Source organism: Saccostrea cucullata, unplaced genomic scaffold, assembly GCF_032062105.1.
Source record: "Saccostrea cucullata isolate Sc308-1 unplaced genomic scaffold, CSIRO_AGI_Scuc_v1 ctg274, whole genome shotgun sequence".
NCBI classification, from domain to species: domain Eukaryota; kingdom Metazoa; phylum Mollusca; class Bivalvia; order Ostreida; family Ostreidae; genus Saccostrea; species Saccostrea cuccullata.
Genome location: NW_026936286.1, coordinates 395,001 through 409,435, shown reverse-complemented (window position 1 = coordinate 409,435; position 14,435 = coordinate 395,001). Strand labels below are relative to the sequence as shown.

The 14,435-nt window shown below is 33.5% G+C and overlaps 1 protein-coding gene across 1 annotated transcript; it reads right to left on the bottom strand.

Moving 5' to 3' along the window:
• Positions 1-4,128: 4,128 nt before the first annotated feature.
• Positions 4,129-11,201, bottom strand: LOC134245255 (putative leucine-rich repeat-containing protein DDB_G0290503). The gene is made up of 5 exons (XM_062727555.1): positions 7,908-11,201; positions 7,626-7,721; positions 7,313-7,491; positions 5,401-5,981; positions 4,129-4,976 (listed from the first exon to the last, which is right to left on the bottom strand). The coding sequence occupies exons 1-5, from the start codon at positions 11,105-11,107 to the stop codon at positions 4,431-4,433; spliced, it is 4,602 nt and encodes a 1,533-aa protein (XP_062583539.1). The 5' UTR covers positions 11,108-11,201; the 3' UTR covers positions 4,129-4,430.
• Positions 11,202-14,435: the final 3,234 nt, after the last annotated feature.

Below are 14,435 nucleotides of genomic sequence, written 5' to 3'. Positions count from 1 at the left end.
CTAAACTCTGCACGCATCTCTTAGTTCGGAATGACGATACTTGTGAAGGTGTTTTGCTTTCTAACATTTCTACTCTGAATAAAATTATTTTTCTTGATAAAAGTTTTAATTTTTCTCATTAAAACACATCAAAATTGCCATTTTTCCTAAGGATTAAGAATCAAGTTAAAATTTGTGAAAGTGCAAGGATGTGTCAATCAAACCCGCCAAAAAATATAAAGTTTTAATAACTTTTAAATGAAATAAGATTTTTAATTAATTTTTGTGTGAAATGCTATTAAAATATATAATTCGTGATATTATACAGAAAAAATGAGAAAATATTAACTTCAAATCTGTGTCCAAGTACCTTTAACTTCTGAAACAAGGATCGGCCAGGATTTTAACCAAATGTCATTTCAGCAAATTCAAAGGCCATTGGCAGAAAAGATATAAAAACCCATGTCTGAACTAAAATTTTGCAAAGACGCATCACTTGAAGCACATACTCGGTACCAAAGTTGCCAATGTTATTGGGTTTACTTTGACCTTTTACCCAAAAAAGTCCATGGTCACTAACAAAAGAGTATTAAAACCAGATGTGTTTGTGAAACACTGATGTCCATGTATGGCAACATGAAGATTTAATTTTTCTTAAATGCAAACTAAATATGTTGTTACTCAAAGTAAGGTCTTCTCACAAGAAATACAATTGTGATATATGAAAGCCATGGAACCACCTGTTCAAAAGTTATCGCCAAGGATAAGTTGCTGAAAGGTAGGTCACGCTCCAGGGTCAAGGTCAAAGGGTCAAGGTTGTTGGTTTGTAAAGAAAGGTCTTTCACAAGGATTATATATGTGAAGTATGAATGCCATAGCCCTAACTGTTAAAAAGTCATGGCAAAGGTGAAAGTTTTTAAAAAGTAGGTCAAACTCCAAGGTCAAAGTTATTGGTATCAAATGAAAGGTTTTGTCACATGGATTAAATATATGAAGTATGAAAGCTTAGCCCTAACCCTTCAAAAGTTATGGTCAAGGTTTGTTTTCAAAAGTAGGTCAAACTCCAAGGTCAATGGGTAAAAGATGTTGGTATTCAATGAAAGGTCTTCTCACATGGATTACATATGTGAAGTATGAAAGCCCTAGCCCTTAAAATGGTTATGGACAAGGTTAAAGTTTTTTTAAGTAAATATCCAAGGTCAATGATTAAAAAATCATTGGAACCCTTCTATTGGTCCCGTGTTTGTTTTTGACTTGAGGGTGTGTCCTTGACCTAGTTTACGCAAGTTCAATTTCATTGGTATAAGAATTGTAAAATTCGAAATAGATTTATGATTTCTACAAAAATACCAGTTCAAAGAAAATGTTTGCTGTTACATTGTGTTTTTTTTCCCCATGTGATCGTAGTGCTCAATTTCTATTCATATCATTTTGCCGTTCCGTGTTCCTCAACTCCTAGCTCTTTCACAATTCCTCTTCAAGAATATATAGGTACAGGTGAAGTGCTGTAGACCAATCTTGGATCGAAAAACAACTCTTTTTTTAGTTCCCAGAATTCCTTGTTACCAATCAAATTATTACCGGGTATTTTAAAAAAAATATTATTAATGATGTCCTGTTTCTATTCAATGTGGTGTCAGAATCTTCGTTCCAACTTTATGTCGACTGAAAGATGGAAAAAAAGTGTTTTTTTTTAATATAAAAAACCATCTTCTCAACGCCTACAAGGTACTACATTGCTATGCAGTTTTGGAACCTGATTGGCGGTGTCTTGAAGATATGCAAAAAAGTTTTGGGCTTATCTTTTTGATCCAGCAAGGAGACTTAATCGGACCGAAAATCATATATGTTCAACTTAAAAATTTTCTTTGCTTAATTTTTAAAAGGAAGTTTCCAACCGGTGATGAATTTATAGTATAAATTACTAGTACTCAAATAACTGATTTACAATCCCTTTGCTCCTCTAAACTTTTTGAAAATCAACCTCGATAATATAAATTATAATTAATTTTTACAGTACTTCTTTTGATACACAGCTGCATTGAAATGGTTTCAGAGGTAAAAAAAAAAGAAGAAGAAGGAAATATGCTGAGCATTGCTGTATAATCAAAGAATCTCTACAGGCTTGTTAAACCGTTGCAGTATACATTCTTATAGCCATGTTTTTTTTACACGGTAAACATGCATAGTTCTTGTTTCTAACCCTTTGTTTGACATACTGTTGACTTCTATATAGAGACAAGGCTGTAAAAGTCTTGATTATTGAAATTCTGCCAGGTTTATATCATATATTTAATTTCCACATATAGCACATTATTATAGATTGTATTTTTTTTATGTGTATTATTTTATAGTCGTCGTAGACAACAATCTGGGAGTGTACAATTCCCAGCCTTGGCCAATAACTCGTTCACTATCCATTATGATTGACTGAAGCCGGGTTCTGAAGAGCTGAATCCTGCATATTATTCAGCTTTAAAAAATGCTTGGTTGGAAGTAGAAAATGAAAATCTTAATTTAGGAGATGCTAAACATTATACTTGCAATTATTTTGTCATTGATGCTGATAAAGACATGGGGTGCACCTAAACTTATTTCCTTTTTCTGTTTTTTTTTTAATCTAACATATTTATTGTCGAAATATATAATATATGTTTTCCAACAGCAAAACACTGCCATTTCTTCATAATGGAGGTACATGTACTCGAAAAATTTTCGGGTGAGTGTATTGGCCCATGCGCCTCACTTGAACCGGTGGGTTTTGCAATGAAACCTCATTACTAAATATAATTACATCTCTGCTATTTAACGAGGCCCGATCTAGTTGAAAATTACGAAAATGGAATGATAAAAAAATTTAATTCTTGGAAATATACTTGTATGTTTTATGCTTAGATAAATTAGAATGAAATTTTGTTACCTTGCCTTTATTGTAGTGAAATGGGGGCATGTATATGGACCATTTTTCGTGTTTTTATACACAATTACATTCTTCAATAAACAAAGAAATTTACAAAATAAAAAAAATACATGATGAAATTCTTTGTTTTTCACATATATCATGCAAATTTCTAGCCTTTATTGCAGTGAAAAGGGGGCATGTCAAAACACAAAATTGAAAATATTCTATCCAACTACGTATTTTATAGGTCGCAATGGGTTTACATAACACTAACAAACGATTGCAATACTGTATAAGTTTCTAAAAAATAAATAATTTTTACATTAGGAATAATTTTCTCACCATGTTTTAATTTTCTCTTAACACGCGACGTTGTTTTACGTGGAAAATAGGGGTAGAAAGGGGGGGGGGGGGGGTAAAGGCGACAAAATTGCGATTTTCACTAATATCATGTAATATATGGAAAACTAAAATATTTCTGGGGTTCAATTTAAATGATTTATAGACTTATTTTATTTTTTAAAACTGAAGGTAATCCATGCATATTTAAGTCCGCAATAAAAAGAGTGTGACTGTATAAACACTTCAACATGTTCTAAAATCGTTTAATTTTAGTTGCAGTGTTTGTTTTTTTGATCTCACAAACTGAAATAAAACAGGATAAGATTAATGAAACTGTACCAAAAAATTGATCCCTCAAAATTAATTAGGTTTCAAAGTTGTTTATTAATTTAAATACTGTAGAAGTACTTTTTTCCGCGTGGTATTAATTTACGCTATGTACGCGCTCACAATTTTTCCGCGGAAATTTGTCCAAGCGTACTTAATATAAATGTAAGGCATATATAGTGACAATCTAGAAAATCCGCGTATTTGTGATTCCGCGGAATTATGAAAAAAAGTACGTTTACAGTATTTAAAAAAAATAATAGAAATGCCATTTCAATTAAATATAAGCAAGATTTTTAGCGCAATTTGACGTCATTTTAATTGTGACGTATTGTAAAAAAAAAGTCAAAAACGTATGCGCAGATCAAATAAAAAAAATCAAATGTAAATAGAGAATTAATTTTTGAAAATGTTTATATGCTTTTTAAAATACATTAAGAAGACATGAACTTCAGGATAACTGCTAAACATTCAATTAGACTGGTAAAATCGAATTTCTTAGATTGCTTGTAATCACCTCATTGTTTGTTTGGAACACCTCATTTCATTTTTAAATAAAAAGGGGGGAAAACGCAACCTTTTTGATGATGCAGATGGTGTTTATTAAGATACGATTTAGTAAAATTAAGTCACATAACATTCTGGAATAATTAAATTTAGCAATAACAGTATCAAGGAAGCAATAATTTTCAGTTCAAATTACTGCTCAATTCATCTATCGTATACCGATTTTTTTGTAAATTTTCATTTTTATATGAGACTTATCACAATATTCCCCTCTTTTTTAAGTCTACATATAATTTTATCTATAGCTCAGACCCTAACTCTAATTAATTGCTAGTATTAGCCCTTGATCCTAGCCTGAGCCCAAACCCTAACCCTAGGTAACTCGATGAGCATTTCTGAAGCGGATATTAGGATGAACTTGCCCCTTGCTATTGTTCACTCTCGAAGAAATAACATTGGCCGATCTTGACAGGGTCACCATATCATACGGGTATTTGTACGACCTAGGAACAGTTTGTAAGTAAACATTCCTGGAACTGTTGTTAGTATCTTCACATTTAACACCCTGTTTCGTGATGGACAAAAACTTTTCTTGTGCCTTTCTCGGTTTCAAAGGTTTTAGAACTTGTGCCAAGACATTTGGGTCAATTAGTGTTTGTTCATCAGTCATTCCGCCTTTTGTTAGACCTCGAAAATGGTCCGCAACCAACCAGTTATTGAGATGGCACGAAGGCGAGTTGAGCTCGCAACAAGGTTGTGTGTTGTCTTTTTGAAGGTTTTCGAACGTTTGAGACACGATTTGGTCAAATTCGCCAGAAATGTGCTTCAGCTTTTCTACGGAAGTTTCTTCTAATAATGAATTAAAATCCGCATCAATGCATGAAGCATACAGCTCAGGTAATTTCTTCTCTGATATGGCCTGCAAAAGATATGATAATAAAAATTTATTACTCCTTTAATTATAAATAACTATACTGTAATGATGATAATGAAAAAAGAATGAAATACTCTAACCTCAAGATTACGAGGAATGGTGATAATATTTCACGGATTGCTTATTTTACTGAATCAGCAAAATTGATAATAATTGTACTTGGCTTTTAACTGGGTCTCATTAAGTCAAATACTAGTATTCAAAACTGCGTTTTCTTGGATAATGTTTTTAATTAAGAAGCTCTTCATTTTCTAGAATTCCACTAGATCCATAAAACGTTATTTTTTCATGTCCAAGAAATGTATGAAACTTTTTATTGAAAAAAAGATCCATAAACCAATTATTTTCTTCTAAATAACATTGTCTAAAATAACAGAATTAGAGATCCTTTATTACATTTAAAGCAAACCTTAGAAAATATTTCAGAAGAAAGCTTTGGATTTGCCTCTGGGAGATCTTCTAAAATTGACCAATCATCAGACTCGAATTCACATTCCAGCAAGTCATCCAATATGGCGTCATATTCGCTGCATACGATTGGCTCTCCGCTGACAGACACTTTGCTGTTAGTTTCAAGGTCGTTCAGATCTAGAAGAAGCTCGGCCAACTTTTCGGAACGAACGGTTTTAGAGAAACATACACCTTCGCCGACAATCAACTTCCGGGTGATATCACTGAACTCCTCCTGGATCAACTTTCTCTGCTGCTCTCGCTTCTGTTGGGCCATTTGAAGAATGGTGTCCCAGATGTCGAGGATACTTTGGAATAGAAGCTTACGATACAAAGCTTGCATGTCTGTCTTCTTTGATACTTTTTCTTTGACTCCCTGTAGTTCTGATTTGAATTCTTCCATCAATTTAGTGTAAGCTTGGCTTGATATATTATAGACGAATTCTAGACGTCTTTTGAGTTGTTCGTATTGCTTGGTTGGGTTTGATTTCAGAAAACTTGTCATAGCTGCATTAAGGGTAAAATCATCTTTGTTGTTGTCTAAAATATATTTCAAAGAACATAAAAAATTATTCAAAAATGATTCGAAATCTTAGAGTACCGAGAAACAAGATATAGAGTTGTAATTTGCTGTCCAGTGTTCATGTAAATGAGATATTGTTGAAGAAATATATTATTTTATCTCTTTAAAAGAAAATGACTTTACATTTGAGTACCTTTCAAATCATGTCGACATAAACACCGGACAGAATTAGATAACAATTATATATTAGAAAGCTATTCCGTAGTTTATTGGAAATCCAATTCCTGTTACCTTGTCCTCATCATTTTTTTTTTTTTTGGAACCGGTTCAACTTCTCATTGTGTCAAGAATTAATTTCGAACGTTTTAATTTTTATTACAAAATATTGAACCAGACAAGAAATTTGAGAAAAAAATCCAATCTTTGTGACGATTGCACTCTTCAACATAAAACATTGCTGGTGAGTCTGGAGAGTGAGTGCTTTCTTATTGTACATACACAATCACTCAAAATGCCTTGAGCAAACATTAAGGTTCAACATCCCTGTGCTGATTCAGTAAAATGTATCTTTAAAGAGAATGATTTTAGAATAAAAAATAATCTAATATTTGAATGAATTGTGAACAATATCAACATACCTTGCAGTGCAGATTTAATAGAAATTTATTGGTGTATTTTTCCTTGACAGTTCTTAAATTAAGTGAATTATAGTAATTTAATCAAGGGGAAAGTCATCTCCCTTACCATAGGTTCAATACACCTTGAGCTTGATTTAATGAAATTGGGAGGTAAAAAGAAGAGAAAAAAACGACGTACTTTTATTGTTTGTTATTGTTAATGATAATCATTGATGTAGATTTTATATGAGCCCCAAATCAGTTTATGGGATTAAATCTGCATTTATACCCTCGATCATTAAACTGAAGTTGTTTTTCTATCCATCATATTCCGAATTGATCTCGCACTTTTTTTTTATTAAAGTGCACGTTTTACCGAGTATAGTTGAAATTTTATATCATAGTGCACGCCAACGCATCTCAAGCCTTGAAAACACACCGATAGATCATTAATATAACGTAGTATTGCAGAAAGTCATTCACATCCATGTGCTTGGATAATTAGTTTTATCGTGAATTATTTTCTTTCCTTTTATTAGATATTCCAAACAAATGGAAAAAATTACTTGAGACTAATAGCGAGAATTCTGGAAACAATGACTGGTCGCTATAGCAATGTCGAAGTCTAGTTAGAAAGGCACTGGTTAAAAGGACAATTTAAGGGCCTCTGAAATTTTAGTTTTTGTCATTAATCCTTGTCCTGCAATCGTGTTATAAAAACAACAACAAACCTTTAGGTTTCTTCTTTTGTGTAGAATGGCGGTTTTCATCATTGGTTGCGCTGTAAGCTCTTTGGTAATACTTTAACTTTTCCTTGCTACCAAGAGTCTCCCAAGCATTTCGCATTATCGCCTCCACTCCCGCAGAATCAAGATCCTGATGAGTTTGCTGGAAATGTCGACGGTTTTCGCTAAAAGGACAAAATTATTTTCATGTTTCATCTTGTATATTCATTTATACAGTGAAAGTCAATTTGGTTCATGTATGAAACTCTGCTTTTTGTATATGTTATTGCATTGAAACACTGGTAATACACTGTTTTACCTTGACCACAGAATACTGGCATGTTTCCCTATAGTCTGGTTCTGCAAAAGGGCAAGGTCGAAAGCAGAGGTTCTGGTTGGCGTTGACGGCTTTCCACTGCAGAGAAAAAATATTTCCTTCATTGTTTTGAACTTTGATGAGTATCTTTAACGGTAACACTAAGCTCGAATCATAAAAACAATTATGATACTAAAATGGCTTTTAGAAGAAGTCTTCATTAGCACGCTTCTTGCCATATTTTAAAATAGAAGAGAGCAAAGAATAAAGTTTCATACAACTCACCCTTTTTGTGATCCTTTTTGTATCTTTTTCCTTTCTGTGGAATTGTTTCCTTTAAGCTGCTTTCGGTGAATCTTCCCTTTACTACGTGGAGACTTGAGATCAGTCTCCGGATTTTCTAAAGCGTTCGTGATCTCACCTTCTCCGGATCGTGTCCTGCTTCGGGTCTGTGTTTTACCTTTGTCGCGGGAACCAATGTATATTTTCTTATTCTGCTGCACAGGGCTTTTAGCTTTATTTTGGTTTGTTTTATTTGACTCTATTTTGACGTTCACCTCTATTGTTCTAGAAGCTGACGGATTCCCAGAGGAACACGAAGCAGCCAAACGAGGCAGAACAACGACAGGTTTATTTTTAAGTTTTTGCACGTTTTTATCGACTATTTTAGCCCCCTGGTTTGTCTTTCGCATCACAATTTTGATTGGTTTCCGTTCTTTGTGTACGTTGGTTTCCTCAATCGTTTGACTTGCAGGATTTTGGTTGATGGAACTGGAACTGGTTTTTGGCTCTGATTGATCAGTGGCAGTAAGAACTGTTTGTTGGTTAGAAGTTGTGGCAATGTCAGTAGTCTTATCTGATGAAATATCTTCTGTAGGAGTAGGTCCAGATTTTGCGCTGGAACTTATGTTCCTAACAACAGACAGGTGAGATGTAATAACAGTTTCTTCTGTATGGGCTGCACATGATGATGATGAAGATGATGATGATTCTTTGTTCTTTGCTTCATCAGTTTTCTTTGAATCTTCTACCTCAGTAAGAATTGCATTCAAGATATCTGTAATCACACCATAGTTTTCACTTGAAACTACAGAAAATGAGTTTTCAATCTTAGGACTATTTGATTGCAACATACTAATTTTGCAGTCAATCAAAGCTTGTTTTTCATTGATTGTATGCTTTTCGTCATCCTGGTCGTGTTCTTCATTTCTAGACGCCTCTGGACGTTTCGGCAATGTGTCTTGAAGGGAGGGATTATTATTATTATTGGTTAATTCACATTGACTGTTTTCTAGGGAAATGTCTACGGTGCTTGTCGTTGCATTATTACTGCATTCTGACACATCTAAATTTTTCATTTTGTTATTTTCTTCACCATTTTCTGTTTCTTCGATCTCTATATTCGATTTCTGAACTCTAAATTCACCTTTACTTTTCAGTTTGTTGTCTCTAGGTTGACTTGCGTTTTCTTTTTTCTTACGATTATCCTGCGACATAGTCTTGGTTGTCTTTGATTGCTCCACACCTCTCCTTTCAGTTGTTCTGTATCCCAGTAGACTCTCTTTAATACCTTCTTTGGCTTTAATTGTCTGTTTTGTGTCATTTTTACTTTCATTATTTGTCAACCCTAAAGCATCTTCTCTATGTTCATTTACTGTATTAGTTCCCTCGGACAATTTCTGTTCACAGCGTTCACGTTTTGGGGTTCTTCTTGTTGCCATTCCAAAAGAATTTTGGTTGGCCTGCAGATTGTTATTTTGTTTTTCCGTAAGGTTTCTGACCTTTTTCTGGGCCTGATAACGCTTAACAGTTTCGGTTTTACCATTAGCGTCTGTCTTTGAAATATTCTGCACATTTTTGCTGCTTCCCGCTTCTTCGTGTTGTTGTGTACTAGTCGAGTGTCTGGAAACATTTGCTGATGTTTTTGCGCTCTCCTCGTGATCTCGTTTCTTCACAAGTTTATCTTTCAATGGCTTTTCAGTATTATCACCTAAAGTATCTGGGAATTCGAGTAATAATGATCTAGCAGACTTTTTCTTCTTCAAACTAGATTCCGGTTCACGACAGGTAGGCAACTGGTCAGAAAAAGACTTCGCTTTAGCAGACGTCCTCTTTTCCTGAAGTCTCGCACTGCGCTTTGGGGTCACCATATTATCGTCAACGGTACTCGCACAACTTTTTTCATCACCTCTTTTGTCATTGCTATTAATATTCGAGGTCGAAAAATGATGTTTGTTTAAACTGATATTTTTATCATCATCTTTTTTGTCATCAGTAATATCCTTGAAGTTCGGAACGGGATGTTTGTCTTTCTCTTTGAGTTTACAATTCTTTTTTGATACACATTCTTCCTTGAATATAGAGAAAAGTTCCTTTTCATTAACGCCTGCTTTTCTTGATTTAGTTATATCTGACTCAGATTTAGAAGAAACGGGTTCACATTTAATTGTACTCTTGTCTAAGCAGGGAAACGTATTTGAAACCGACCCTTTCACATTTTCAACACCATTCTTTGAAAATTCTTCAGTTTTCACCAAGAATTCAACGTAAAGATCAGCAAAGCTTCTTCTTTTGTTGACGTTAAGAGCGTTCGAAGAATTTCCCCCGTTTTTTGTTTCATTAGTGTTTGTTTCCTGCGATGACGTCTTGATTTTTAAGGTGGCTTGCTTCTTCGGTGTAAGGCGTTTAAAACGAATTGGCAGAATTCCTTCCCATAATTCATCATCTTTTACTTCGCTGCGCAGTTTCTTTCTCCGTACAAAGGTTTCCTCATACAATTTTCTCTTCGTTTTTTCTTTCTTTGTTATTTCGGGTTCAGGTAGTTTCGCATCTTTAAGTTCTAATCCACTTCGCAAGGACCTCTTGCTATCGTCTGGGGACAAGTTCTTGGTCCACGAATCCTCCATTCTCTTGAGTTCTCGTTCTTGATAAGATTTTTTCTCCCTGCTTTTTGGTGTCTCTTTACAAATTGCCTCTGAATTTTTAATTGTATTGATATTTGGCGATTCGTATATCGTATTCTGTGTTTCAGATCTTTTTTGGCGTTTTTCCTCGCTCGATTTTAAAGGTGTGTTAGTAAAAGAGGAATGTGAAGATTTCGATGGCGTTCTACCAATTTGATAATTTTTACTTGCATCCGATTTACCCGTTTTTCTTCCAGAATTTGAGGGAGAGTTCAGCTGACGCGCCGATCTAGTATTTGAAGCTGGAGAATTAAAAGTTGTACTTGTAATTTCTCTGCTCGGGGTTCTCTCGACAAAAGTTTGTCTTTCTTGAGGACTTGACAGAGTCATTTTCCTTCCTCTGTCTGGTGTATAAGAAGATGTACTCACTTTTCTTTTATGACTATTTGGCGTGCTCTCTCTGCTGACGGCTTTCGGTGAGGAAGATTTCTCATTGTCCCCTGGAAGTTGTTTTCTTCTTGCTTGTAACTCCGACCGGCTTCTTTGTAAGTATTCTTTCTCGCTTCTACTTTTTCTGTCCATTTCTGATATCAGACTTATCAAAGCTTTTAGAGTGAATGAAACAAACGCAAGGAGGTTGACTTTTGAAAAGAAAACTTTGTCAAAGCTGTTAATGATCTACTATGACGTCAATTATTTGATCATCTTATTGTGACGTCACTCCTTTAATTTTAAAATTCAATATTCCCCAACATGCGATAAATTTCTTAAATTAAAAAGAAATATATTTAAAACTGATCATTGTAGAATGATTACGACCCTTTTCAGTCACTTCGCAACGCAAATAAATTTGATATATATCATTAAAATTCAATTTAATATATAGGTTTTAAAATATTTTTTAAAAATCCAACCGAGTAAACAAAAAATAAAAAAATAGTTTTGTCCATGCGTGTCGTTGTTATTCGGATAGTCCATCATTGCAAACCAAAAGTTGAAGTTGATAATCAAAATTTATTTTGAGTAGAGACATAAAATAAGATGTTTAAATTTTTTCCCTCTAGGGAATTATTCGTCTTTTTTTCGATGAACGCATGAATATTTTAATGTTTTATCTACATTCTTTATGATATTTTGATTATGACCGTAAAAATAATGCATATCGAATCCGGACATTAACTGAGTGCATGAATCCCCATCCCCAGACTTGGAAGATTAATGCAAATCTTTCTTCAATAATCACTGTCTTTTCCAAATGCATGGGTTTGTCACAGTGAGGAGTTTATCCCACTCATTATCTCCGTATTTTAAGATTTTAATAATGTAAAAATATACCCACATGTAACTTTTTTTTTAAATTAAGAAGTTATATAAATTGATTTTCTCTTATTAATTGCACTGTTCAAAACTTGTTCATAAAAGTGATTCAAGGAAAATAATTGCGATAATTACAGAAAAGGTTTTTGGGCGTTAGCTTCTATTTCATTTATGATTACGCCGATCATTAGAAAAATCGGCTCAGAAAAAAAAATATGCAAACGTTAGGCAAGGTTCCCATACAGATAATATTAAGGAATTGATTTTTTTTTTCAATTAAAATGTTACGTTGAAACGACAATCGTGTCGCGAGATAGGTACTACAGTATTTAGCTGCAGAACTGTAGCTCTCTGCTGAGAAAATTAAAATTCGGACAGATAAAGCATTTATGTGTCCGAATTTTATCAAACAGAAGCTAAAGTTCTGCATCTAATCAGATATACTTCGATCTTTGGTCAGTCATTTTCCTTAACCGGAAATTAAACGATCCTATTTGTGAAGACAATGGAGTTTATAATAAAAGTAGTCTTATTTACTACAGCTTATCACTTTTACTATAATAAGCGCCCCCCCCCCAATAATACACTGTACATGTATTTCATTTTACTTTGCATTAATTCATTCTGAAGCTAATCTGGCCCAAATCCATACTCCACGCAACTGTCTCTACTATAATACTATTGTCTGTAATCTAAAATATATTGTATCTGCTATCTATTTATTGTATCAATAAATACAATAATGGAAATCTGATTAAGACAAGTTAATTAGAATAGGGTAGGTATTTAGATATGAACTTGACAATAATACACATTTAATTTAAAAAAATATATGGTTTCAGGTAAACTTTTAGCTGGTAATTACTATAGTTCAGAAAACGTACATAGATATCTATAATGGGAAATTATCGATGGTTGAACCACCGGAGATTCTTTTGATGAATATTAATTGATAGGTAGGAAAAGAAAATAAAAAGAAAATTATATCGCTTAGGCCTATATACTATTCCCTCGAATGCTACAATTCTGATTTCAAACAACGCCCTTTTGTCTTCAAATTTGTTCAGAGAGAGAGAGAGAGAGAGAAAGAGAGAGAGAGAGAATGGCATTTTAGCTTTGACAGATTTATTGAGGTGGACCCTCGTTCTTAATTTGGTCCACAAAGAGTAAACTCTTGAAGTTTTACAAACATGTACGTATACATACTCATTTTGGAGAACTTTTTTTCAATTCCAGGCTGTTTTACTGTGCATTTCTTTACATTGTGTCACAATTTAGCAAATGTACAATTGTCGTTTATTGACTTTTATTTGAAAATTAAAATAATTACAAGACAATGTAATCATGTACTTATTTTAATTTTCAAATAAAAATCAGTAAACGATACAGTTTTCAGAATCTGAACTAATGTTCAACATGGCAATTTCTTACAGATGAGAAAATTTAACACAAGATAAGAACGGATAGACCCCGGAATATGAGGATTAAGCATCCCTTGTTGATCTGCAAATGTCACAATATATTTCGTGAGCCCTTTGAGTTGATCAGGTAAGTGTACCATCTCCCCCACGGAATAGGAGTTTGGGCATATTTTTTTAATTTGGCTTGTCAACTTTTTCAGGTAATTCAATTTTTTTTCTCTGGCTCCCCCCCCAACTTTCAAACACGATGCTACTTGGCTGAAGATAGCCTTTTATTCAAATGTAAATTACGTCATTTCCGTTTCGCACAGAAACTCACTCACCCACACACATACAAATACGATTGCATTATAGTATATCCCCTCCAACTCCGTTGCGAGGAGATAATAAACGGACCTCCCCTACCCCGATACAACGTGCATGCAGAATACACTCGATATTCTATCTTTTTTTTTTTTTTTTTTTTTTTTTAAAGACATTATAAATGAATATATTCCCATTAATAATCGAGGAAGTATTCTAAAATAAGAAAAACAAAAGATAATTCTTTTCTAGAAAATCTTTATTATATTAAATTATCAAATACTAGTAACTAGCAAGAGTGAAATAAGAGTGAATTATGTTCTTTTGAAATGATGTGAGTATTTTTATCTTCTCATCCCAGTTGTCGCATACACACTGATACCACTCCTAAAGCAGTTTTATCTCGATTCTTGCAGTTATTGGAAAATTATTTAATTAATTAGTCTCTATTGTAATAAAATAATGCCGTAGATGATTCAGCGCGTGGCAGTGCAATAATTGATCTATGTAGGTCTACATTATGAAGATGTATATTTGTAAACAACTAAGCTTGTGTCTTCAGGTCAGTACATACTGTAAGATTTGTATTATGAAACAAGAAGAATCCATAATATTTTTGTAGTATATAATTCTGCTCATATATTTGTTTAATTATTTTATTTCTTATATCTGTGTATATGTGTTGTAAAATTTGACAAAATACACATAATTATTGATTGGATGGGATTAAGTTTCCTTTGTAAGAGACATGAGTCTTTATGCGATTGTTTCTGGATAATATATTACCCTGGACATAAATGTAAAAGTAAGAAAAGTAAGAAAAAGCATCATCAGTGACTTTGTAATCTTTACAAGCATTACATCAGAGA

Excerpts from the sequence above, each read along its gene's own strand:
- LOC134245255 (XM_062727555.1), bottom strand. The coding sequence starts at position 11,107 with ATGGACAGAAAAAGTAGAAGCGAGAAAGAATACTTACAAAGAAGCCGG. Across the intron at positions 7,722-7,907 it reads CAAAAAGGATCACAAAAAGG|TGGAAAGCCGTCAACGCCAA; the intron begins GTGAGTTGTATG and ends TTTTCTCTGCAG. Across the intron at positions 5,982-7,312 it reads ACAAAAGAAGAAACCTAAAG|ACAACAACAAAGATGATTTT; the intron begins GTTTGTTGTTGT and ends AATATATTTTAG.